The 26,862-nt window shown below is 46.5% G+C and overlaps 1 protein-coding gene across 8 annotated transcripts; it reads right to left on the bottom strand.

Moving 5' to 3' along the window:
* Positions 1-553: 553 nt before the first annotated feature.
* Positions 554-26,862, bottom strand: MGAT1 (alpha-1,3-mannosyl-glycoprotein 2-beta-N-acetylglucosaminyltransferase). 8 transcript variants are annotated; one of them, XM_088023222.1, is made up of 5 exons: positions 26,762-26,862; positions 25,496-25,921; positions 3,947-4,032; positions 3,515-3,794; positions 554-3,199 (listed from the first exon to the last, which is right to left on the bottom strand). In XM_088023222.1, the coding sequence occupies exon 5, from the start codon at positions 3,074-3,076 to the stop codon at positions 1,733-1,735; it is 1,344 nt and encodes a 447-aa protein (XP_087879348.1). In that variant the 5' UTR covers positions 3,077-3,199; positions 3,515-3,794; positions 3,947-4,032; positions 25,496-25,921; positions 26,762-26,862; the 3' UTR covers positions 554-1,732. The 8 variants fall into 8 exon arrangements, with proteins under 8 accessions (XP_087879348.1, XP_087879349.1, XP_087879351.1 ...); XM_088023223.1 differs by lacking the exon at positions 3,947-4,032; XM_088023225.1 differs by lacking the exons at positions 25,496-25,921; positions 26,762-26,862 and adding an exon at positions 20,518-20,663.

Genomic DNA, 26,862 nt, shown 5'->3' with positions numbered 1-26,862 from the left:
TGTACGTCTCAGAGGACGCTTGCCAGCTCTATGCGTGTGCTCTAGGCGGCAGTATAAAAGACATTCCCACTGGGGTCATGGTCAGGACTCTGGGTGCCACTCCCTGAGACAGCTCTGCATCCTGGAGCTCAGGGGCAGGCCCAAGAGGCCCAGGAAATGCGGCACCCAGCACAGAGTACCCCACTTTGTCAGGGACTGCCTAGGTCCTCTCCGACCAGGTCTTCAGGCTTACAGCAAACTCAAGTCCACCGAGGGTTCACAGCCCAACTCCAGAGATTAGCAGCAGGGCACTGTAGCCATAGACCACCCCCTTCCCCCCACCTCCACGCCTGGCCTTTCTTTCACACCCAACTCCTCCCAGCTCCCGTCTTCCGGTCATCTGCTTTCCTTCCTTTAGCTGATCCACTTCCTCTTGTCATCCAGGCCTTTCCCTCAGCCCTTGTTCTCCCTTCTTTTTCCTTCTTCCTGTACCTTTCACCTCCTTCTCCACCCCCTCGTCCTGTTCCAGGACACATAAAAACACACACACACACACACACACACACACACACAGTTTTTCAGACAATTCAGCCTTTATTTTTGAAAATAATTCTGTAGCTTCAATTTTCTTCCATGAACTGAGGTCAGGCCAGAAGCAAAAACACACACATTGCTCTCCAACCTGCCATCCTCATCCTAATCTGAGCAGACACGGGAATGCCTGGGGGATAGGGGAGGGAGGCAGGAGCCATCCTGTCTTGGCAGTCCACCTACCCTGCGAGGGCCACCAGAAGCCTCAACCTTCAGGGAGGAGCCTGTGCACCAAACCCCGGGGGAGCAGGGACACAAGGAGCTAACCGCTCTTCCACAAGGCCAGCAGGAAACCTCCTACAGCATCGGGGAAGGGATCAATTTTTAGAAAGGCCAGGGCCCGGGAACAGAGTCTGTTTCATTGAGGCAAGATGAGGGATGCATGTCCCGGCACACCAGGGCTTTCTCCCTACCATGCCTCCCCAACCCCCTTCCCACTTCTGGGGATAAGCTGATGAGAAGTCTTGCTTTTCCCCTTCAACTTTTCATCTTAGAATCACAAACTGCTACGCTGCAAGGAAAGAAGAGCAGAGAGGAGATCAGGGATAAGGAGAGGGTAGCAGAGAAATAGGGGTAGGTGGCGGTAAACCCCGAAAGCCCAACAGCTCCACCCAGACTCTGATGATGACACTCCTCTGGTTAGTCTCATTTTGGCCACAGATTACATCTCCTATTCAAATAACCCAACAACCCCTCAAATTGGGGGAAGGTGAGAATGGGGAGCAGATACAGGAGGTGAGCTCAGACTCTGCTTGGAAGAGCCAGGTCAAGGGAAAGAGAGCTGGTCAAGACAGCTAAAGCTGCCCACCTCTCTGCAGATGCTCTAGGAGAAAACCTGGAACATGGAAGTCTGTGGCCCCCACATGCCCGAGTCTCTCCCTACCACACAGTGGTTTCCTGCCTAATACCACCCAACATACCCCAGCAAGGTTCCCCTGATTTGACCCCCTTGGGAACAGGAGAATAACCCTCACCTTATCCTCTGTGCTCTTGAATGCCATTCGAAAAAAGAAAAAAAAAAAGAAAAGAAAGAAAAAAAGAAAAAGGAAAGATAAATGTACCCAGGAGAGACACACGGAGAGAATGATGCAGCCCAGGGACCTGGTCCCATCTCAGCCCACGAGATGGCAAGAAGTGAGCCCAGGAGGAGCAGGTGGCGCTGCTAATTCCAGCTAGGGTCATAGCCGTCCCAGGTCTGCGGCGGGGCCAGGTGGACACGGCGGCCCCGGAACAGGAAGCTGACGATGCCCCGGTAGCCGGCCCTGGGGACCCCGGACTTGAGGTCGTCCATGACTCCCAGGGCCTTGGCAAAGGCCTTGAAGCTGTCCCTGCCGGTGTACTGTACCCGCACCTCCCCCAGCTCGCTGCGCTCACTGGTCCTCACTTTCTCCACCTGCAGGAGGGGAGCCCCGTAGACGCGGGCGAGGAAATCTCTGTCGTAGGTCTCCTGCCGCAGGTAGGACAGGTCCAGCTGGGTGAAGGGCACGAAGTGCTGGTTCAGCTTGATGAACTTGAGGTGCTGGTCGAAAAACTGCCCGTGGCTCACACCCTTGCGGCCAAAGGTCATGGTTCTGGAGATCTCGGGCCGCACGCAGGCCCGGCCCTGCCGCTGCTCTGGCCTGCGCATCCAGTCGTCCCAGAAGGCCCTGGGCCACTTGGGCTCCAGCTCCGCCCACAGCTCGGCCAGCAGCAGCCAGCCGAGGCCCGGGAAGAAGTCGGTGCGGTAGAGCAGCTCCGGCTTGCTCGCGTCCACCATCTGCTCCTTGCCGTTGTCGTTCCAGGCGGACACACACCACAGGGACGGGTCGGCCCTCAGCAGCGGGTAGGTGGCCTGAAAGTACTCGAAGAAGTCCGGCGCCACCTCCAGGTCGTCCTCCACCACCACGGCCGCCGGGAACTGGAACCGGTGGAAGACCTGGCCCAGCGCCCAGCGGTAGTGGCGCGCGATCTTGTAGTAGCCCTGGAACTTGCGGTGGTCGGGCGGCACGGCGATGCTGCTCAGGTCCGGCTGCCGGATGTGTGTGACGGCGCTGCCGTACGAGGCGATGACCTGTGCTGTCTCCTCGTGCCCGCAGTCCTGGCTGACAATGATGGGGAAGTGCTCGGCCGAGGGCCGGTAATGCAGCAGCTTGTCCAGGCAGCGCCGGACTGTGCTGCGGTCACACGCGATCACCAGGATGGGGATCACGGCTGGCGGCGAGGACACAGGCACGCGCGGGGGCCTGCGGGGGGCGGCAGTGGGCACCCTCCACCGCTGGCTCCAGCGGGCATGATGCTCCCGGATCTGCTGCAGCAGCCCCCTCTGCCGCTCCAGCTCCACCTCGGCGTCCTCGGCCAGGCGGATCACCTCGCGGGTGAGGCCGGCGGGGTCGTCATCAAGAGCGCTGTCCGAGGGCAGCCGGCCGGGCGACGGGCGTGTCCAGAAGAAGAGGAGCAGCAGGGCGTTCCAGGCCACAAAGAGGATGGCGCCCCACAGCACAAGCCCTGCAGACTGCTTCTTCAGCATCCTGGCCCCCACGGGGGAGGCCGGCAAGGGTGGGGCTCGAGGCTGCCCTTGGCTTGCCTAGTTGGCTTCCACAGCCCGAGGGACGCTCTCTCTGGCCTTCGGGATTAGGAAGCAGCCATGTACCTGCAGTGAGGACAGAGAAAACCAACCTTCATCACAAAGACATGGGGCTGTGCCAGGGTGGAGGCCTGGGGGCTGGAGGGGCACCCAAGAATAGGAGCAACAGTGCGGGAGGAGGGAGGCCAGGAGGCTCACTCCAGAGCTCTCTTAGAAAAGGGCTGCCTATCTCCTAATCTGGGATAAATACGACAGGACAACGTACTTCCCCCACTCCACACTGAGTCCATGAGTCCTCAGAAAAGCAATACAGTTTGAGGAGGAAGTAGAGAGTGATGTTGTAAAGGAGGAAGCAAGGGAATCCTATTTTCCCTTCCATACCTGACAGACTTCAGTTCCATCTTCCATCCAGAGTTTGGGGGCAGGGGTGGAGGTGAGCCCATCTGTCTCCCATTCCTCAAATCAAACTGCTCAAAGATTACTGATTTAAAAACTCTATTATCGGGCGCCTGGGTGGCTCAGTTGTTAAGCGTCTGCCTTCGGCTCAGGTCATGATCCCAGGGTCCTGGGATCGAGCCCCGCATCGGGCTCCCTGCTCGGCGGGAAGCCTGCTTCTTCCTCTCCCACTCCCCCTGCTTGTGTTCCCTCTCTCGCTGTGTCTCTGTCAAATAAATAAATAAAATCTTAAAAAAAAAAAAAAAAAAACGCTCTAGTATCAGGGGCCCCTGGGTGGCTCAGTCAGTTAAGTGTCAACTCTTGGTATCCAGCTCAGGTCAAGATCTCTAGGTCCTGAGACACGGGCTCTGGGCTCACCGGGGAGTCTGCTGGAGTTTCTCTCCCTCTGCCCCTTCTGCCAGCTCATGCGTCCATGTTCTCTCTCTCTCTCAAATAAATAAAATCTTAAAAAAAAAAAAAGAAAGAAAAACTCTAATATAATCACACCTCTAGGCGAAAGCCAGACCTTACCTAATAAGGAAGCACTAGAGGCCTTCCCACAAAGGTCAGGGGCAAAGCCAAGCTGCCCACCATCTATATGACTATTTAACATTCTGTTGGAGGGATCAGCCAATGTGAATGGACTACAGAAGACAAAGGCAGAAGTAGAAAAAGAAGCATGACTATCTCTATTTGTTGATACTGTAAGAATATGCCTGGGAAACTCTAAGGGAATCAATGATAAAACAAACCCAAACAACTGAAGAATTGAGCAAAGCAGCAGGATATAAAAATTAACATGCACAGGGGCGCCTGGGTGGCTCAGTCGGTTAAGCGGCTGCCTTCGGCTCAGGTCATGATCCCAGGGTCCTGGGATTGAGCTTTGCATCGGGAGAGCCTGCTTCTCCCTCTCCCACTCCCGCTGCTTGTGTTCCCTCTCTTGCTGTCTCTCTGTCAAATAAATAAATGAAATCTTTAAAATAAAAATAAATAATTAACTAACATGCACAAATCAATAGCCTTCATATCCACAAGTAATAATTCATTACAAGTCACAATGGATGAGAAAACCCTATTTAGGACAGCCATAAAAATGATTATGTAAGAATAAACTTAACAAGAAATATTCAAAACCTACATGAACAAGACTATAGTTCCTAAAGACATAAAGGAGGACTTACACATCCTTGTTCTTGGTTAGGACATCTGACCACCATCAGAAATCTCAATAAAAATACGTTTTTTGGGAGCTAGACAAACCAACAGTAATGTGATGAGTACTGGGTGTTATATGCAACTAATGAATCACTGAACATTATATCAAAAAGTAATGATGTATTGAATGTTGGCTAATTGAACATAAATTAAAAAATGAAAGGAAAAAAGAACATACAAGGCCATCTAGGAAAATAATGAAAACAACGTGTGAAAGAGGGACTAACCCTACCAGCCATTAAAATACTACACATTACAAAGCTTCTATAATTAAAACTATGTGATGCTAGTAGGTAAATAAACAGATCATCCAAAGGAATACAATTTAAACTATAGAAAATAGACCCAAATACATGTAGAAACCTAATACATGATACAGGTGATATTTGAAAATTACTAGGGCAAAAAAAATGGTCTTATTAGTTGTTATAACAACTATGTAGCTATTTGAAAAACAAAATTAGACCTGTACAGAAGAATAACTTCCAAGTGGATTAGAGATATAAATATAAAAAATAGGGGCACCTGGGTGGCTCAGTCCATCATCCCAGGGTTCTGGGATCAAGCCCCACATCAGGCTCCCTGCGTGGTGGGGAGTCTGCTTCTCTCTCTCCCACTCCCCCTGCTTGTGTTCCCTCTCTCGCTGTGTCTCTCTCTGTCAAATAAATAAAATCTAAAATAAATAAATAAATATAAAAAATATAACTATACAAGTGCTAGAAGAAAATACGGGTCAATTCCTCTATAACCTGAGTACAGATAAAGGCTAAGTTTGATTCAAAATCTAGATGCAGTAATAAGGACATTTTTGCATGATATAAACACCATTAGCCAGGTTAAAATACAAACTGGGAGAGAATGTTGCAATATATATACAAATAAGAAGCTAGGAGACAAAGAACTTTTAAACTGAGGGGGTAAAAAGCCAAAACTCCTCGTCTTGAGACAAGGGCAACTCACAAAAAGATACTGAAATGGTCCTTAGACATATGAAAAGATACTTCACTTACAAGAAAAATGTAAATTAAACTCTACTAAGATAAAATTTCTCACCCATCAGATGCAAAAATTCAAACAGTTGTCCTCCTAAGAGTGTCAAATGAAAAACAGAAGTTCTTAATTTTATCTTTATTTTTTTTTTAAAGATTTTATTTATTCATTTGAGAAAGAGGCAGGGGGAGAGGGAGAAGCAGACTCCCCACTGAGCTAGCAGCCTGATGAATTGGGGCTCCATCCCAGGGCCCTGGGATCATGACCTGAGCTGAAGGCAGACACTTATTAACCATCTGAGCCACCCAGAAGCCCCAGAAGGTCTTAATTTTAATGGTATTCAATTATCAAGGGTTTCATCTTTTCTGGATCATGCTTTTCGCATTGTATCTAATGAATCTTTGCCAAAATCACACATATCTTTCCCTATGTTTTCTCTTTCAGGTCTTATAGTTTTAGGTTTTACAATTAGGTTTATGGTTCATTTTGAGTTAATTTTTGTATATGGTGTAAGGTATGGAATTAATGTCCTTTTATAGCAGTTTGGTAGTTTGTCAAAATGCCAGAGTTACCAAGTCCACTATTAGATATATAGCCAAGAGAAATAAAAACATGCATCCATACAAAAACTATCTTGAATGTTTATAGCAGCTTTATTCATAATCACCAAAACCTGGGAAAAACCCAATGCCCATCAACAGAGGAATACGGATAAACAAACTGTGGCTTACCTATAAAATGGAATAATATTCAAAGGAATAAACTACTGACACATACAACACATGGATGAATCTCAAAATATGCGATTTGTGAATGACTAAAATAAGAGCACATACACTGATTCCACTTATATAAATCTCCAGGAAATACAGAGTAATTGATAGTGACAAAGCAAATCAGTGGTTGCCTAGGCATGGAGGCAGTGAGGACAGTGAGGGGGGGTATTACAAAGGGACAGTAGGAAACTCTGCTGTTATCTTGTTGGGGTAAATAGTTACAAACTTATCAAATTGTACGTTTTAAGTATGTGCACTTTACTCTATGTCAACTATACCTCAATAAAACTTTCCCTTTAAGAAAAGGCATTATTGGGTCAAATGACAAAACTGGAATGTAGGTAGTCAATTAAAGTATCCATGTTGACTGACAAATAGCCATACTGTGGTTATGGAAAATAATATCCCAATTCTTAGCTAATTCAGACTAAAGTAATTAGGAGTACAGAGTCATGACAGAACCAACTTCTCAAATGGTTCAGAAAAAAATATCATGTATACATAGAGAGAGCATGCAAATGTGGCAAAATGCTAATAGGTGAATCTGAGTAAAGGAATGAGTGTCCTTATACTATTTTAATTGTTGCATCTTTTTTGTAAATTGAAATTATTTCCAAATAAAGTTTCTTAAAATCAATATGGGGACATGGCCCACAGTTGTGACTAGTTTTGTCCAATATGGCCCCAGTTAGGCACATCAGTAGGGGCAACTGAAGCAATCCATTTGTCCTGAACTCCTTAATCACTCATCACACACCTGCTGACTGCCAGGCTCTGGGAAGGGACTGGGACAGCATCTTACTACAGAAAGGCATGGCCCTACCAACCCTCTTCCCCTACCAGAACTCACTACTTGAAAGGATCTACCACACCCTCCAATTTCCAGACAGTTGACATTACAGACCATGCAACTCTCTCCCTGGCTTTCCTACTTCTAGTCTCCACTCCTCACACCCTGAAGCTTTAGGTATGTGCCCTTTTGTGCCTGCTGCTCTGCCAGTTACCCTCTGCCTCACAGCCACCAAAATCTCAGGTTCCAGATCTCATCTCTGCACTTCTGGACTCTTGAGCAGGCATATCCAGTGTCAAAAGATCAAAGTGTTGATGGATCTGCCTGCTCAAGGAACATGGATTATGTCTCTAAAGGAACATGGATTATGTCTTCCTCCTGGGGAGACTCCCCAAGCCCCTGCTGGCAGCACCTCCACCTGTCTTCTGAGAAACCATCCACCTCAACTCCATAGCACCAGTCCCTCAGAAAACTCAAGTCCGGGAGGGGGAGGAGCAAGATGGCAGAGGGGTAGGAGACCTGGATTTCGTCTGGTCCCAGGAATTCAGCTGGATAGGGATCAAACCATTCTGAACAGCTACAAACTCAACAGGAGATCGAAGAAAAGAATAGCAGCAACTCTCTGAACAGAAAAGCGACCACTTTCTGGAAGGTAGGACATGAGGAGAAGTGAATCTAAGGCGATATTTGGGAGGATAGACAGTGGGGGAGGGGGCCTCCGTCGGCCGCTTCTGGCAAGTGATAGAGCCGCGGAGCACAAAATTGGAACTTTTAGAAGCTGGCTCCACTGAGGGATGTCGCTCCAGTGGCTAAGCAGGCGGTGGAACCCTCACGGGACACTGTGATCTCAGGACCCTCGGGGTCACAGAAAGATCGGGGGTGCCTGAGGGCGGCAGAGCTCCCAGGTTTTGGAGGGGGGAAGCCGGCTGCAGAGACGGAGCTAAGGCGTGGGCTCTCAGCTCAGGGTTGCCATAAACTGTGATCCGCGATCCGCGGCACAGTCGGGCCACTGCTCCTCCAGCAGGGACCCAACAAGCAGCAGATCCGGGGAGACTCCCCTTCCTCCTCTAGGAGGAGTAGCACGGGAGCGCACCGCAGGGATCTGGTGGGTTTGGAGACTCCACACTGAGTTGGGTGCCAGGGATAGAAACACTCGGTCACAGGCTGTGTGAGCACGGAGTGCGGCCAGAGACCGGGAACACGGGAGTGACTGACTGCTTTTCTCTGGGGGCACACTGAGGAGCGGGGCCCCAAGTTCTCGGCTCCTCCGGGGCGGAGATTGGGAGGCTGTCATATTCACTCTCATCCTCCAAAGTTGTGCGGAAAGGTTGGAGGGAACAAAAGCTCTAGAGAGCAAACCCAAGCAGATTACTTAGCCCGGACCGGCAAGGGCAGGCCAATTCCGCCTCCAGCAGACATTTGGGAACCACGGCAATAGGCCCCTCCCCAGAAGATCAGCAAGAACAGCCAGCCAAGACCAAGTTTACCCATCAATGAGAACGGCAGAACTCCAGCACTAGGGGAATACTGCACATAGAATTCATGGCTTTTTGCCCATGATTCCTTAGTCTTTCAAAGTTAATTCTTTTTTTAACTTCCTTTTTCTTTTTTCTTGAATTTTTCTTTTTCCCTTTTGCAACCAACATCTTATCAATCCCTTTTTTAAAAAAATCTTTTTTACTTTTCATTTTTAGAGTCATATTCTATCCCTTCATAGTAGTTAACCTTATTTTTGGTATATACATACATATTGTTCGCTCCTTAAATTCTGGGATACAGTTTCTTCTAACAGACCAAAATACACCCTAAATCTCTAGTGTATGGCTTTGTACTAGTCTCCTGCCGGATCACATCCTCTTCATTTTTTTAATTCCTCTTTCTTTTTGCAACAAACTTCTTATCAATTCCTTTTATAAAACCTTTTATAATTTTCATCTTTGCAGTCATATTCCAACCCTTCATATTATTTACCCTTATTTTTGTACATATATAAGTTTTCCTTTCTTTAAAATTTTGAGAGGCACTTTCTTCTAAGACCAAAATATGCCCAAAATCTAGTGTGTGGCACTGATCTATGCACCAGCCTGATCATATCTGATCATATTCTGTTTTTTTTTTTAAATCTTTTTCTTTTTTCTTTCTTTCTCTTTCTTTCCCCCCCGGTTTCAGGTCTCTTCTGATTTGTTTAGTGTGTATTTATCTGGGGTCGTTGTTACCCTGTTAGCATTTTGTTCTCTCATTCATCTATTCTCCTCTGGACAAAATGACAAGATGGAAAAAATCACCTCAAAAAAAAAAAAAAAAAAAAGAACAAGAGGCAGTACAAACTGCCAGGGACCTAATCAATACAGACATTAGTAAGATGTCGGAACGAGAGTTCAGAATGACGATTTTAAAGATACCAGCTTGGCTTGAAAAAAGCATGGAAGATATTAGAAAAACCTTTTTGGAGAAATAAAAGAACAAAAATCTAACCAAGCTGAAATCAAAAAGGGTCTTAATGAGGTGCAATCAAAAATGGAGGCTCTAACTGCTAGGATAAATGAGGCAGAAGAGAGAATTAGTGATGTAAAAGACGAAATGATAGAAAATAAAGAAGCTGAGAAAAAGAGATAAACAACTACTGAATCACAAGGGCACAATTCGAGAGATAAGTGATACCATAAGATGAAACAATATTAGAATAATTGGGATCCCAGAAGAAGAAGAAAGAGAGGGGCAGAAGGTATATTGGAGTAAATTATAGGAGAGAATTTCCCTAATCTGGGGAAGGAACAGGCATCAAAATCCAGAGGGCACAGAGAACCCCCCCTCAAAATGAATAAAAATAGGTCAACACCCCAACATCTAATAGTGAAACTTATGAGTCTCAGAGACAAAGAGAAAATCCTGAAAGCAGCTCTGGAGAAGAGATCTGTAAGCTACAATGGCAGAAACATTAGACTGGCAACAGACCTAACCACAGAGACCTGGGAGGCCAGAAAGGACTGACATGATATATTCAGAGCACTAAATGGGAAAAATATGCAGCCAAGAATACTATATCCAGCTAGGCTGGATAGAAGGAGAGATAAAAAGCTTCAGGACAAACAAAAACTAAAGGAATTTGCAAACACAAAACCAACCCTACAGGAAATATTGAAAGGGGTCCTCTAAGCAAATAAAGAGCCTAAAAGTAACATAGACCAGAAAGGAACACAGACAATATACACTAACAGGCACCTTACAGGCAATACAATGGCACTAAATTCATATCTCACAATAGTTACCCTGAATGTAAATGGACTAAATGCCCAATCAAAAGATACAGGCTATCAGATTGGATTAAAAAACAAGACCCATCGATATGCTGTCTGCAAGAGACTCATTTTAGACCCAAAGACACCTCCAGATTGAAAGTGAGGGGGTAGAACACCATTTACCATGCTAAAGGACACCAAAAGAAAGCTGGGGTGGCAATCCTTCTATCAGACAAATTAGATTTTAAACCAAAGACTGTAATAAGAGATGAGGAAGGACACTATATCCTACTTAAAGGGTCTATCCAACAAGAATATCTAACAACTGTAAATATCTATGCCCCTAACATGGGAGCAGACAATTATATAAGCCAATTAATAACAAAAGCAAAGAAACACATTGACAACAATACAATAGTGGGAGATTTTAACACCCCCCCGACTGAAATGGACAGATCATCAAAGCAAAAGATCAAAAAGGAAATAAAGACTTTAAATGACACACTGGACTAAATGGACTTCGCAGAGGTATTCAGAACATTTCATCCCAAAGCAACAGAATACACATTCTTGACTAGTGTCCATGGAACATTCTCCAGAATTGATCATATCCTAGGTCACAAATCAGGTCTCAACTGGCACCAAAAGACTGGGATCATTCCCTGCATATTTTCAGACCACAATGCTTTGAAACTAGAACTCAATCACAAGAGGAAAGTCGGAAAGAACTCAAATACATAGAGGCTAAAGAGCATCCTACTAAAGAATGAATGGGTCAACCAGGAAATTAAAGAAGAATGAAAAACATTCATGGAAACAAATGAAAATGAAAACATAACTGTTCAAAATCTTTGGGATGCAGCAAAGGCAGTCCTAAGAGGAAAGTACATAGCAATACAAGCCTTTCTCGAGAAACAAGAAAGGTCTCAAATACACAACCTAACCCTACACCTAAAGGAGCTGAGGAAAGAACAGCAAATAAAGCCTAAACCCAGCAGGAGAAGAGAAATAATAAAGATCAGAGCAGAATTCAATGACGTATAAACCAAAAGAACAGTAGAACAGATCAATGAAACTAGGAGCTGGTTCTTTGAAAGAATTAACAAGATTGATAAACCCCTGGCCAGACTTATCAAAAAGAAAAGAGAAACGACCCAAATAAATAAAATCATGAATGAAAGAGGAGAGATCACAACCAACACCAAAGAAATACAAACAATTATAAGAACATATTATGAGCAACTATATGCCAGCAAAATAGATAATCTGGAAGAAATGGATGCATTCCTAGAGATGTATCAACTACCAAGACTGAACCAGGAAGAAACAGAAAACCTGAACAGACCTATAACCACTAAGGAAATTGAAGCAGTCATCAAAAATCTCCCAAAAACAACAGCCCAGGGCCAGATGGCTTGCCAGGGGAATTCTACCAAACATTTAAAGAAGAATTCATACCTATTCTCCTGAAACTGTTCCAAAAAATAGAAATGGAAGGAAAACTTCCAAACTCGTTTTATGAGGCCACCATTACCTTGATCCCAAAACCAGACAAAGACCCCATCAAAAAGGAGAATTACAGACCAATATCCTTGATGAACATGGATGCAAAATTCTCACCAAAATACTAGCCAATAGGATCCAACAGTATATTAAAAGGACGACCTCCCACGACCAAGTGGGATTTATCCCTGGGCTGCAAGGTTGGTTCAACATCCGCAAATCAATCAACGTGATACAATGCATTAACAAAAGAGAGAACAAGAAGCATATGATCCTTACAATAAAGATGCAGAAAAAGTATTTGACAAAGTACAGCATCCTTTCTTGATCAAAACTTTTCAGAGTATATGGATAGAGGGTACATACCTCAATATCATAAAAGCCATCTATGTAAAACCTAAAGCGAATATCATTCTCAATGGGGAAAAGCTGAGAGCTTTCCCCCTAAGGTCAGGAACATGGCAGGGATGTCCACTTTCACCACTGTTATTCAACATAGTATTAGAAGTCCTAGCCACAGCAATCAGACAACAAAAAGAAATCAAAGGCATCCAAATCGGTAAAGAGGAAGTCAAACTCTCACTCTTTGCAGGTGATAGGATACTGTATGTGGAAAACCCAAAAGACTCCATCCCAAAACTGCTAGAACTCATACAGGAATTCAGTAAAGTAGTAGGATATAAAATCAATGCACAGAAATCAGTGGCATTCCTCTACACCAACAAGACAGAAGAGAGAGAAATTAAGGAGTCAATCCCATTTACAATTGCACACAAAACCATAAGATACCTAGGATTAAATCTAACCAAAGAGGCAAAGGATCTGTACTCAGAAAACTATAAAATACTCATGAAAGAAACTGAGGAAGACACCAAGAAATGGAAAAACTTTCCATGCTCATGGATTGGAAGAACAAATATTGTGAAGATGTCAATGCTACCTAGAGCAATCTACACACTCAATGCAATCCCTATCAAAATACCATCCACTGTTTTCAAAGAAATGGAACAAACAATCCTAAAATTTGTATGGAACCAGAAAAGACCCCGAATAGCCAGAGGAACGTTGAAAAAGAAAAGCAAAGCTGGTGGCATCACAATTCCGGACTTCCAGCTCTATTACAAAGCTGTCATCATCAAGACCGTATGGTATGGGCACAAAAACAGACACATAGATCGATGAACCAGAATAGAGAGCCCAGAAATGGACCCTCAAGTCTATGGTCAACTAATCTTTGACAAAGCAGGAAAGAATGTCCAATGGTAAAAAGAGAGCCTCTTCAACAAATGGTGCTGGGAAAATTGGATAGACACATGCAGAAGAATGAAAGTGTCATTCTTACACCACACACAAAAATAGACTCAAAATGGTTGAAAGACCTAAATGTGAGACAGGAGTCCATCAAAATCCTAAAGGAGAACACATGCAGCAACCTCTTTGACTTCAGCTGCAGCAACTTCTTCCTAGAAACATTGCCAAAGGCAAGGGAAGCAAGGGCAAAAATGAACTCTTGGGACGTCATCAAGATAAAGTTTTGCACAGCAAAGGAAACAGTCAACAAAACCAAAAGACAACCGACAGAATGGGAGAAGATATTTGCAAATGATGTATCAGATAAAGGGCTAGTATCCAAAATCTATAAAGAACTTATCAAACTCAACACCCAAAGAAGAAATAATCCAATCAAGAAATGGGCAGAAGACATGAACAGACATTTTTCCAAAGAAGACATCCAAGTGGCCAACAGACACATGAAAAAGTGCTCAATATCGCTTGGCATCAGGGAAATCCAAATCAAAACCTCAATGAGATACCACCTCACACCAGTTAGAATCGCTAAAACTAACAAGTCAGGAAACGACAGATGTTGGTGGGGATATGGAGAAAGGGGAACCCTCCTACACTGTTGGTGGGAACGCAAGCTGGTGCAACCCCTCTGGAAAACAGTATGGAGGTTCCTCAAAAAGTTGAAAATAGAGCTACCATACAATCCAGCAATTGCACTACTGGGTATTTACCCCAAAGATACAAATGTAGGGATCCGAAGGGGTACGTGCACCCCGATGTTTATAGCAGCAATGTCCACAATAGCCAAACTGTGGAAAGAGCCAAGATGTCCATCGACAGATGAATGGATAAAGAAGATGTGGTATATATACACAATGGAATATTATGCAGCCATCAAAAGGAATGAAATCTTGCCATTTGCAATAATGTGGATGGAACTGGAGGGTATTATGCTAAGCGAAATAAGTCAATCAGAGAAAGACATGTATCATATGACCTCATTGATATGAGGAATTCTTAATCTCAGGAAACAAACTGAGGGTTGCTGGAGTGGCGTGGGGTGAGAGGGATGGCGTGGCTGGGTGATGGACATTGGGAAGGGTATATGCTATGGTGAGCGTTGTGAATTGTGTAAGACTGTTGAATCACAGACCTGTACCTCTGAAACACATAATACATTATATGTTAAAAAAAAAAAAAAGAAGAAGAAGATAGTAGGAAGGGAAAAATGAAGGGGGGGAATTGGAGGGGGAGATGAATCATGAAAGACTATGGACTCTGAGAAACAAACTGAGGGTTCTGGGGGGGGTAGGGGGATGGGTTAGCCTGGTGATGGGTATTAAAGAGGGCATGTACTGAATGGAGCACTGGGTTTTATACACAAACAATGAATCATGGAACACTACATCAAAAACTAATGATGTAATGTATGGTGATTAACGTGAAAAAAGGAGAGAAAATAAAAAGGAAAACTCAAGTCCGTTTCCACTCTACTGTGTCATTAAATTCCTATGTTATCAGTGCTCATATACAAATCAGAGTTTCCTAGAAGAGAGAGATAACAGATTTCCAGTTAACTTCTTCACTGCCCCGCAGGACGTGGTCATTGTTGGATCTTTCCCTCCAATCTCCTATCCAGGGTTCCCAATCCCCTGAATTCCTGCCTCCTAACTGACTGGGCAGGAAGGGATGGAGGAAGGAAAAAAGAGACTGAACTCCATCATCTGAAATGCTACCTCAAAGTTGGAGGAACAGACCTGTCTCTGACTTATCGATGAGCCACCTCAGACCAGCAAGCTCTCAGACTGGTGGGAAAACCCCAAGGGACCACATCCTTTCTACCGTGCAGATGACATGTAAAATCCTTCACTCTTCTCCAGACATTAGGAACTAGGTGGTCCACATCCACTTCCGGAAGCCGAGAAGCCCTCCTGTCTCCCATCCTTCTAAGCCATGCGGATCAAAGCAATCTTCTCAATCCCTCAGAGGACTGGACTAAGCATGTTTGTAAGCATAAAGCATGGCTGGACGGCCCACAGGAAACAGCTGTCCCAGTCCAGCCGAGGCCTCTACCTAAGGGCTCAGGCCGTCGTTCTCCAGATCATGACCATTTTTTTCTAAATTGTGAAACAGAACTTGGTCCTCTTTCCAGAGAGAACGCAACATGTCTATTCCCAAGCCCCACTGCTCTCTACACAGACTCTTCCAGAGCCAGTGCCGTTTCCTACTGCTTCTTCACATACTCTCCAGACAGGATCCTCCTCTGTATGGAAGTTAATGAATGGTGTGTGCATACACAAGCACATGTGCTGTGCCCAAGGGATGGTAAAGCCAGCAAGCCAACACATTCATTGAGGAAGTGCTGCTCTCAGGCCTACCATCAGGAGTAACAAATGCTTGGCACCACCCCACGTTTTTTCACATCTCTGAAACTCAATCTTCTCACTTCTAATATGGAAATTACAATAGAATACCACACTGGACTGCTATAAAGATTGGGTGAGATAATCTGCATCAGGTGTTTAGAATAGTGCCCAGCTGTGACATAAATTAAGCCAGTCACTCCTCCATCCCCTCTCCAGCTGGCTCTCTCTGCTCCATTCTATTAGATCCTTCTGAGCCTGCCTCAAGGCCTCTGCATGTGCCTGAATGACTGGTCTGTTCCTCCCTCCCTCCTTCATTTGGTGTGCTTTCACTCATGTCTCTGCCAGGGAAGATGTCAGACAATGTGAAGTCTACCCCCCCTTCACAATCACAATCATTGCTATCAGTGCAACTTCTTGCTCAAGATCTGTTAAACCCCCTCAGCTACAAACTATTCAAGAACGGGCACCAGCTCCCCAGGGCAGCCAAGTTGTTGTGCTAGGATCTTTGACCATCAAGAGAGATTTACCAATGACCTAAAAAGTGACTTCTGTGCAGATGCCACTCACCCACAATCCCTTACCTACAAGTCCCATGGCCAAAAAGCACTGAAAAAGAGAAGTTTTCTACACTCATTTGGCAGTAAAACCTTTGGTGAAATCTGATGTGATCTAATGTAAGGCTATTTATAGTATTTATTATCCATTTAGTGTGACTATTTATACATTTGCCACAGAAATTAAGATGCTGGATTATGGTGTGCTGTTCCACACTTCATACTATATAATAAATGCACCAGATCATCTTTTTAAAATCCAAAAAATTCTAAATTCTGAAACATATCCAGCCCCAAGCCTTTCAGAATTATGAAAATCGAAGAGACAGTTACTCATTCACTGCCACAGTCCCATTTCAAGCCCTTGAACCTGAACTCTCTTTCCTTATGCGATACTGTTTTTTAAGCCTGAACTCTTGATGTAGCTTCTCAGCTAGTCTACCTAATGCCAATCTTGCATTCCCCTAAGCAACCTTCCCAACAGCACCAGAGCATCCTTCTTTCCTAGAGTGCACAGCTGGTCACAACACTAACCTGCCTTAAAAACCAGGAAGGGGCTACCACTGCTCACAGAATTAAACTCAAATTCATTAGGACACACAAGGCCTTCAGAACAAATTAACTTCAACATCCTTTTTCAAGCTCACCCCCAACCATTAACCTCTGAACCCCATTCTCTGGCTTCAGCAAGCTACTTATTTCCCCCAACAAGTACACTTATATGCTGCAGTCTTAGCTCCAGCTGTTCCTTCATCCTGAAACATCACCCATGGACCCACTGTAGGAACTCACACACTCTTTCGAGCCCGGTTCAGCAAATCCTTCCATAACATCCCAGGTAGAGCCAGGCCTTCCCACAACAACCCTCACACCACACTCTCCCCACACCTCCTGTTTCTCCCCTTCACACTGTAACAGAATCTGTGGCTGTGCTTATGTGGTTCTCACCTTACTCCTGAGGAAAAAAGCTCTATGACCTTTAACCCTATTACAGTGCTTGACACACATATGAAGTTCAAGTGGCTAGCTGGCAGACTGCTTGCATTATTAACTGAATCAGGGAGAAAGACCAAACCAGCAGCATGAGAGTGAAGGATTACATTTTCCAAAGATGATCACCACATATCCCCCCCCACATGCTCTTCTTACAAAAATGTAATGCCATTCTTCCCACTAGAGGTGGGGGATGCGAGGTCTACGTTCCCTCTTTGATCTGTGGCTATGGAGGAAGTGACCACGCATGATTTGCAAAACTAGTCCATGAAAGGCAATACAGTTTCCACCTGTTGTTCCTGAGGTGCATGCTCTTTGAATGCGGCCACAGAAGTTGGGGGAAGCCCAAGCCACAAGGACAGGCCACCCACAGGTATTCCAGTTCACAACCCAAGCTAAGGTTCTAGCCAACAGCAAGCATCAACAATCAGACATGGGAGGAAGCCTTTCAGATGATCCCAGCCGTGGCCACATCCGACTGCAACCACGTTGAACGACCACGAGCAAGAACCACAGAGCTAAGATAGGAATAAAATGATTCTGTTGTTTCAAGCCATTAAGTTTTGAGGTGATGTGTGATATAGCAGTAAGTACCTGAAATAATGAGTAAAACAGAATCTAAGTACCCCTGATAAGCACAGCAAGTGTTCCTCCTGTCCTCTGTGCTCAAAGCCCCAAGTCCAAAATCTGAGGGTCTGCCTCTACTCATATTCCCTTCCTTACCAATAGCTATTACTGAACAATAAAAACACTTAATGTTCAATAGCTATAATTTATTCTCTCCTACAGTTTCAAAAGGTCAGGAATTTGGACAGTGGGGCAGAGCAGATGACCTGTTTCTGCTCCATGATGTCTGGGACCTCAGCTGGAAGACTCAAAAGCTGGGGGGTGGACTCTCCCTCAAAGGCTTATTCGGTCACATGTCTGCAGGTCGATGTTAGCATGGTTTGATGAAGTGCTGGCTGCAACACCTCCACGTAGCCTCTTCACGTGGCCTGGGTTTCCTCTGAACTTGATGGCTGGGTTCCAAAGATGAGTGTCCCAAGAAAGACAGCAAACCAGGTGAAACTGTATCCTTATCATGATCCAGCCTGGGATCACTTCTGTCTTTTACTCATAGGTCAGAGGAATCATGAATGCCTGCCCACACTCAAAGGGAGAAAACCATAGATCCCACCACTGGTGGGTGGAGAACAATGTCCAATTGTAACAACAAGTGGAATGGGATATTTATGGGGTGACCATTTTGGGAAAATATAATCTGCCACACCTTCCTTTTCTAAAATAGAACAAGAGTCCTTAACTCTGAACTGAGCTCCTGATGTTCTGTTATTAATGCACATTTGCCTGCAAGGCGCAGATTCAAAACTAGTTCTGATTTTAAAATAAAGTTTAAAAAAAAAAAAACGAGTTCTGATTTGCCAGAATTTTCACACTCCTTTAGGGAAGTGACACAGTTGATCCACACCACCAGGTACAAAGACATCTGCACCGTGGTGGAAGATGAGTGAGCATTTTTAGTGTGTAAAACCCTTAGCCCAAACCCAGGAGGCTCTGAGCAGGTCCCAACTCCTGTGGGTCTCAGTTTTTTCCCTCTGAAGGACTGCCTAGAAGCTGTGATCCCTTTCCAACACCCTGATTCCATGGTATTCTGCAGCCAGTCCCCACTCTCTGGCAAAACTATATCTTAAACAGCAAAAGAACACCAGATAGTTAACTTCCCTTCATGAGCAATAATGGAAAAGTCATACTTAGCTTCAAAAAAAGTATGGGAGTTAAAGTAATATTGCAGGCTATCTCTTCTTTGTCTTGCTTACCATGTTAAAAAACACTGCCTAAAAAATCCAAAGTACAGAATACACCTCAGATAATGGAGACCTAACTGAATTACTTTATCGTTCATTATTAGGCCTCTGCTAGACTCCTGCATCATGTATCAGGCTCCATACTTTCACAAGGACGGAAGAAATGAAAAGAAGTCAGGGAAGATACACTGAATAATTCAAGAGCTTAGAGAGTAAGACCTAGGAGGAAGGGATGCAGGTTATTCATCCTGAAAAAGAAAAGGATAAAAGAAAGCATGATGTTAGCACAGCAAAAAGTATGAAAGCCTGGGAAACCAGGTAACCTTGGGCAAGTCACTTGACCCACTTGCACCTTGGTTCCCTTAGCTGAACTGAAAAAGAAATTATTTGGATCTTCCCCAGGTTCCCTGGTTTCTGATGATGAAAAGCATAGGACAATTTCCCCCAATGTCCCAAACAGGAAGTGAGTTTAAGGTGTCACATATGCAACTGAGGTTAAACAAAACTACAGTGCTAACTCAGAAAAGGACACAGAAGCAGGAATCCAGAAGAGCTCAATGGTCTCCAGTAACGGGGTCAGACAGGGGTGATTCACCGTGGGAGGCAGACTCAGGGGATGTAAGCATCTAAAAGAAAAGGTTCCATGGTCTGAAAACTGTTACAAACGACAGAAAACAAAGCTGGCTCTCCCAGCCAGTGATGACCTAACGCAAAGAGTAATTGAACAGGCCACAGGGGCAAGGGTTAACCAAGGTGGAGCCTCACCCTGGGGCTCACTGTTCAGTACAAACGCAGATCAGCTGGCCACACAGCCCCTCTGCTCCAGTTTATAAGATGGGGGCTCTGTACGTCTCAGAAGCCCCCGACCCCACCACACACGTTAGCTAACAAGTAGGAAAAAGTTTTTTTTCTAATTTACATATTTTCAAATGGAGTCAGTTCTTCCTTGCGGCTGTAAAAGAACCCTAGTAACCAGTGGAAAGGACGCTGGGGTGGGGTTTGGCAAAGGCCACCTCCCCTTCCCGCTCCCCAAACTCTCTGCAGTAATCCCACCTCCTCTGGCCCCGCACCCACGTACGCCCTACCACCGAGTTTCACAACCGCCTCCCTCCCCGCGGAGCCCGCCCTCCCTCCAACAGCTGGAGGCCCGGGATTCCGAGAACGCAACGCGGAGTTCGACTTCCCGGCTCGGGAGCGGTGCGCGGCCGAAACCCGGGGCGGGCCGGGCCAAGTCCCTCTCGCTGGGGCTCCCGGGCACCCGGGCTGTCGGGGGACACGGAGCGCTCGGAGAGGAGCCGCTTCTCAAGCCGGGACCCGAGCCCCGGGAGCGCCCTCTCTGCTCCCGCGGGGCCTCCTTCAGTCGGACCTCCATCCCCTCCCCGGGACAAGCCTCAGAACTGACGGACGCCGGCGTTTCGGGCCCCTACTCACCAGGTCCTCCCAACCTCCCGGACCTGAACTTGGGCCGCCCCGGGGCGCGGGGGACGAGCCCGGTGCCCCGGCGCGTTCCAGCGCTCGCGCGGACGCCGGCGCCTTCCTCCCGGCCGGCCCTTCCTACATGCGCCGGGCCGGCCCGCCAGGCGAGCAACGTGGCCCTTCCCCGAGAAGGGCGGGGCGGGGAGGGCCGAGGGGCGGGACTGGCCGCCCGCACTAGCCGGGGGCCCTGCTTCCCCGGCCCGCCTCCTCCGCCCGACGCGGCAATTACCGGCCGTCCGGACATCCCAAGTTTTCCGGGGTCCTGAACTTCAGGAGGCGCTGTGTTGACAGCTGTTACACTGGGCCCTTCCCTGCTCACAATCCCGACCCCTCAACCCTGTCCAGTCGAAACTTCGGGAGTCTTGCCCTCCCTAGCCCCAGAGCCCGGAGCCCCATAGAGTTGATGGGGAGAGCCCTGCCTGAGGTAGGCGGGGCAGCCAGATGGTGCGTCCACCAAATCCAAGGCCAAGGTCTGGGGACAGCGCTCATCAACCTGCTAAACTCTAGCTTCCGGGAGGGAGGAGTTGGGGCAACAGAGGGGCCACAGGGTGCAGGGATGTGAGAACAAGAACCAAGGTGCCAAAAAAGAAGCCAGAGAGGAAACACCTGCTGCCAAAAGCAGAAGGGGGCCAGCTGTTGTTCTTTTTTCTTTTTTAAATACTTTTTTTGTTTTTTTCTTTCGAGGTGGGTAATGCGAGCTGTTCACTCTGAGTACAGGAGCAGAGGACAGACTTGTCCCTGGGGTAAGAACCATGAGACCTAAGGAATAAAGGATGATGTGGTAGCCCTATGAAAGGGGGTGAGGGAGCCCCCTGGAAAAGCCTTGATGTCTGTGTCTGATCCTGGGAAGTGAGGGTGGGGAACTGAGAACTACTGGCTACTCATGCACACCCAGTCTAGGGCCAGCCCTACCAAAGTGATGAGGACACGCTGTACAAGCACAACGCCCTCCCCCAATCCACTTCCCTCCTGTGTTCCACACAGCAGGCAGGAACTTAGCAGTGTGTGCTTACTGACTGATTTCGCTCACTAACTTGTTTCTACATGAAACCAGGAATTATGAAGGGTTCTAGAGACACAAAAAGGCAGGGCATGCCCTAAAGGCCCCCCTGCCTGGGGCTAAGGAAATAAACCAATTGTACAGAAGCCTCCACATGCAGAACCCTCCCAGCAGCTCTGCAGAGTGTGCATTATCATCCCATTCTACAGATCAGGAGTGTGAATCTCAGAATAAGTGCCAACTGGCTGAAGGTCCCAAGACTTAGTGAGGGGTATGGCCAGATTTTAGACCCAGGCATTTCTGCACTTATTCCTTCCACTTACACACCCTTGAGTGCAAATGCTCTCAGATGGCTGTGTGTCCAACATGACAGGTGCACAGTGGGGCAGCAGGGAAGTTCTGGCAGAAGCAGCTGGAGCCTAGCCCTGAAGGAGCAGAGTGAGAAAAGAGCTGACACCTTACTGAGGCTGGACGTGTGTGTGTGTGTGTGTGTGTCCAAGGTTTCCAGCTGAGCTGACTTCATGGACCATGGCAGGAAATGCAAGCCCATGCCCATATGCCAGCCAGTAGCCACTGTCTCTGCATCTCTGCCCTCTCTTTATGCTTTCCTTACGAAGGGAGTTGGGGGATATGGGAGGCCTACACACTCACACTCCATGTCAAAGTAAGAAGGAAAATGGTAATTCCGAGAAGTGTAAAAAGCTGGGAAATACTGGTTTGTAGATACAAGATATCAGGAGCTAAAATCACCCTCCAGGACAAAGGACATGGTAGGATGCTGAAAAGTGGGGCAGACCAACCAGCCCATGAGATGTCACATTCCCACCTCTAATAATAATCCTTCTCTATCGAAGGCAGTTCAGTGGGGACAAAATGGGGTACTGTTTGTGCACCAGAACTCAACATCCAACGACTACAATCCTTTGTTGAAATTCCAAGGCTCACAGGAAGATCTAAGGGTAGAAATTCCCCAGCTGCAAAAGGACTGTCCCAAGCAGAAAGAGCCTGGTTAGAGAACTGGTTTGGGCTGAATTCTTGGATGGAAACAAGAGAAAACATTTGGTCTGAGAGGCAAGAAGCCAGGGTGATAGGTGCCACATTGACCTGGGAAAAGAGGTCCTGGGCTTTTGATGGAGATTTCATGAGGAGGTGTTATGGAGGGGAGAAGGGGGAAGAAAGACAGAAACAAGGAGCTAGGTACCTGAATTCTGGGAATGAAACTGAAATTGGAATATATGAAAATGGAAGAAATAGGAAGATCTGATCACAAGATAAGAGAGAATTAGAAGTGAAAATACTGTATCCTGCCCACCCCCACCACCTCCAAAAGAGGACTGGAAAAATAAGAAGGAAGTGAAAATTGTTCCAATTGCCTTCCCATAAACCATACCTAAGATACCCTGAATTTTTTTACAATTTAGAAAAAAATTCATGCTCTGAACTTAAAAGACAGATCTTGGCTGGAAGAAGTAAAATCAAAGTTTTAAATCAATGTTGTGTCTATTTTTCCCTCTCCCATTCTCCCAACATCCCGACTCCCCTTGGAGACCCAGAAACACAGCTCATCAAGATCAAAGAAAAGAGAAAAGATTAATACAAGGACCAGTGAGCAATGTCTGTGAAATGAGACTTTTGGTTAGCCACATACAATTCCTCTTGTATGACAGAATGGTATAAATAAATTCAGTTAAAACACATCCACAGCTTTTGGTTAAGTCTACCACAGGTCCTGGGTAAGTGGTCTGAGATCCTGGTACCCCTGTGAGAAGGCCGATGACTGTCTTGAGAAAGCTATCTTGTGACAGGGTCAGGCAGAGCACAGGACTAGAACTTTCGGTGAAAATGACAGGGGAGAGGAATTCTGGTTCAGTCTAGGGAGGAAAGGTCTTACCAAAGAGGCTGTCTGACAGGGCACTGAATTCCCCTCCCTGAAGGTTTGCAGCAGAATGCAGATGGCCCTCATCAGGTCAGATGCTGGGCAGGCCCAGCACTGGGCAGGTGATTACAGTATCTGCCTCTCCACACTTAGGCAAGCCCTTTGTGCTCAAGGCTTCTGTAGCTTCCCCTTACATATCAAACTGGGGGAATAATCCCTGCTCTCTCTTCCTTACAACAGTGTGGTGACAGAAAAGTGACCCAGCAGCCTGGACACTTCACGTAACATAAGTGCCATATAAATATAGCACAACTCTGTGCACTCACAGGCCTTCCGGGTAAGGTGAGGGCTGCAGACGCATTCTGGGGCCAGATATCCCTCGCAAGGACTGGCACCAGGAATTTGCTGGGCTAAGCTGGGGGAAGTGACATGCCACCCTGAAATCTATACCTTCTAAAGTAGAAGCCTGGGCTGAAAGATACTGCCCCAAGCCAGCCTCAGATCAGAGAAGGAACAGCTCACCACTGGGCTGGTGAAGGAGGGGGAAAAAAGAAACCAAGTCATAAATATACGATTTTCAGCTTGCAAATGACCTTAGTTATTGCTGCCAACCCCAATGAATGTGAGCTCCAGGTGTTACACAGCTAGTAAAAGGCAAGGAGATGCTAGAAGCCAAGCTTTCTGCCCTGTGCCCCCAGGCCACCATACCCCACTGTCTATCAAAATTCCCAACACATCTCCTTTCTGTTTGTTGTCACTGAGAAAAGCAGGTATCTTGGCATAGGTAAACTGGAGTTCAAGGAAGGAGCAGGAAGGAGGTGAGAAGGTAACTATGAACAGGTCTTTGGAAAGAGAGCCTGCAAAAATATAAAGGGCTAGAGATGGCAGTCCAAAAAAAACTGTCATGTTCAAGAGCAGGAGAGAATACCAGGATATGGCACAGGAAGAAAAGGCCTAGCATTTACTCCAAGAAATGGAGCTCTGTCTCCTAACCACACACTTGGCCCTTGAGACTTATACTTTCCTCCACCCCTCTTTAATCTGCTACCCCAAAGAGGCATACTTATCACAAGTGTGGAGAGCCCTGAGGACCAGAGTCCCTCAATCTAAGTTCTCCAAGGACCCGTGCACCTTTTCCACCATTTGATGGTCCCAAGTATTGTTTAACAGGAACAAGATGAGACAAATTCAGGGCAGGCTTTTCATTGAGGACATCCAAGGCTTTCGCCAATACACTAATTCAATAAAAGAACTCCTAATTCAGAGTTTTTTTTGGATGTACTAATTATACAAGCATTATCAAGCAATGTCAATGGTACTGTTTTCCATGGACACGGCCCTGGATACTTTTCAAAATCTATCATTTCATTTGCTTCCTGTAACAACCTGTGAGGGACCTGTAAAGTCAGTTATCCCCATCTTACAGGTGAACAGAACATGGCAGAGCTTAACCCATATATCTAGGGTTGCACACTAAGAAAGTCAGAGCTAGAACAAAAATTCAACTGATCTCAAACCTGTATTCTGTTCCTCTGCTATCTGCATAAGGCTTCACGGCTTAAACCCCCTTTAGAGGGAGGAGGAAGAAAGACAATTTAGGAAGTTACCTAGACCATCTTCTACCCTCCCCCAAGGCAGTTCTATTCAGTTAGTTCCCCCAAAACACAGCAGACTGCCTCTGCCTAGGTAATCCATCCTAGAGTATTACTTAGCCCAAAATGTGTTGACTCAGTGTTGGCCCTTATAAATAATCTAATCTCTAATCTAACCTCTCCTCAGAAGCCTAAATTCTTTTCATGTTCTCCTAGGCCTAACTTCACAATTGCATTGCACACAGCCCTTGCAAGGTACTCCTTCTGCCTGGGTAAAGATAGGCTGGGAACAAGTCTGCACTCTAGTAAGAGAGTGAAACAGAGGTGAAGCTTCCTGTGTACCCATCAGGGTAAGGGTTCTCATCAGGCACTTCCTAAATGGCAGCGTCTCCAGATTTGCCCCACTCAACATTTTCTGCACAAAAGCAGCAAGACACCCAGTGGGAAGTGAGACAGAAACCTTACCTTTCTTCTCTCAGCTGCTCCCCTGGAGATCATCAAACCCCCTTCCAGCACTCCATTTCCAAAACTTAAGAATCCCAAATCAGACACACCAAACAAAGTGCAGCTTCTCTCCTCTTATCCAGGTCCAAAGGCCATGGCTGAGTGGACTGAGGGGGAGGAGTCTGGGGGGGAAGGGGTATGTCCACGCCCCTCCCCCCCCACTGCAGGGTTCGGTGTCCCTCCCAGGGGTCTGTTACATTCCTTCATTCAGCTGGCTTATTAAGCCCAGAGTCTGGTGTTGGGCAGATCCCAGGTTCTATCCCATCTCTTGCTCAAGGAAGGGAAGTTATCCACTGTGAGGACTGGCCGGTCTGTCTTCTGCTGGGGTTCATGAGAAGAAACAGGCCATAGAACCGGCATGGCCAGAAGGCTGATTTCAGTGTTAACCTGTGGAATATTTAAACGTTACGACACTTTCTAATCTATTATATACCCAAATGGATTCCTAAGACCAGATCCCTTACCTAAAAAAAATTAGATTCCTTTACCCTGCTCTATCATCAATGGAGACTGTCTTCTAAGAAACACAGAAAAGAACATCCTTCTTCCTTCTCCCTCTTGTCTTACTGCCACACACTAATCTCCTACATCTCCCAAGCTTCTTAGACTGTTCAGTGTTTTAATCGCCGGGTCAGCTCTCCCAAAATGAACTAAATCCATTCCAGACCTAGATGCTGGCACCTTCCACATACATTCTTTGCTCCTTTCCCTTCACCCTCACCTCCCCCTCTGCTTCCAAAACTGTGCCAGGGATGGAATTCCTAATCTCATCTCAAACTCCTTCCCAGGGCCACTGAGAGAACACTCTCCTGGAAGAGAGGCCTGAGTCCTGCCAGCTGCAGAGTGTTCCAATTTCTCGGTTGGGAAGCCCACTCCGGTCGTCCCCTCTCTTCTAAGTTTACACTTACTTACACACACACAACACACACACACACACACACACACACACACACACACTCGTCCCCTCTCTTCTAAGTTTACACACACACACACACACACACACACACACACACACACACACACACACCCCTCTTCCTTCCTGTAGGGGCGTGGCGTTCACATGACCCCCCCCCCAAGTTTAACTCCTCCCACCCTTCTCCTCCGAACCCCGTGCTCCGTGTTCACGGGGAAAGGGAGTGACACTGCGACCCTCCCTAGACTCTAGACTGTGACCCCCACCCCTCTACCACCTGGACGACCCTCACCCCATCTGCGATGGGTCGTTACCTGGGTCCTGCCCGCCTGGTCTCAGAAGCCGTGGCCCTCCCAGGTCGGAGTCCAGGCCCCAGGTTGGGTCCCGACCAGCGGCCCAGGCCCCACCCCCTCGA

The sequence above is a fragment of the Eumetopias jubatus genome, unplaced genomic scaffold, assembly GCF_037043125.1.
Source record: "Eumetopias jubatus isolate StellerSeaLion01/CBP00866 unplaced genomic scaffold, mEumJub1_p1.0 scaffold_5, whole genome shotgun sequence".
Taxonomy (NCBI): Eukaryota; Metazoa; Chordata; class Mammalia; order Carnivora; family Otariidae; genus Eumetopias; species Eumetopias jubatus.
This window is presented reverse-complemented; position numbering and strand designations above follow the sequence as displayed.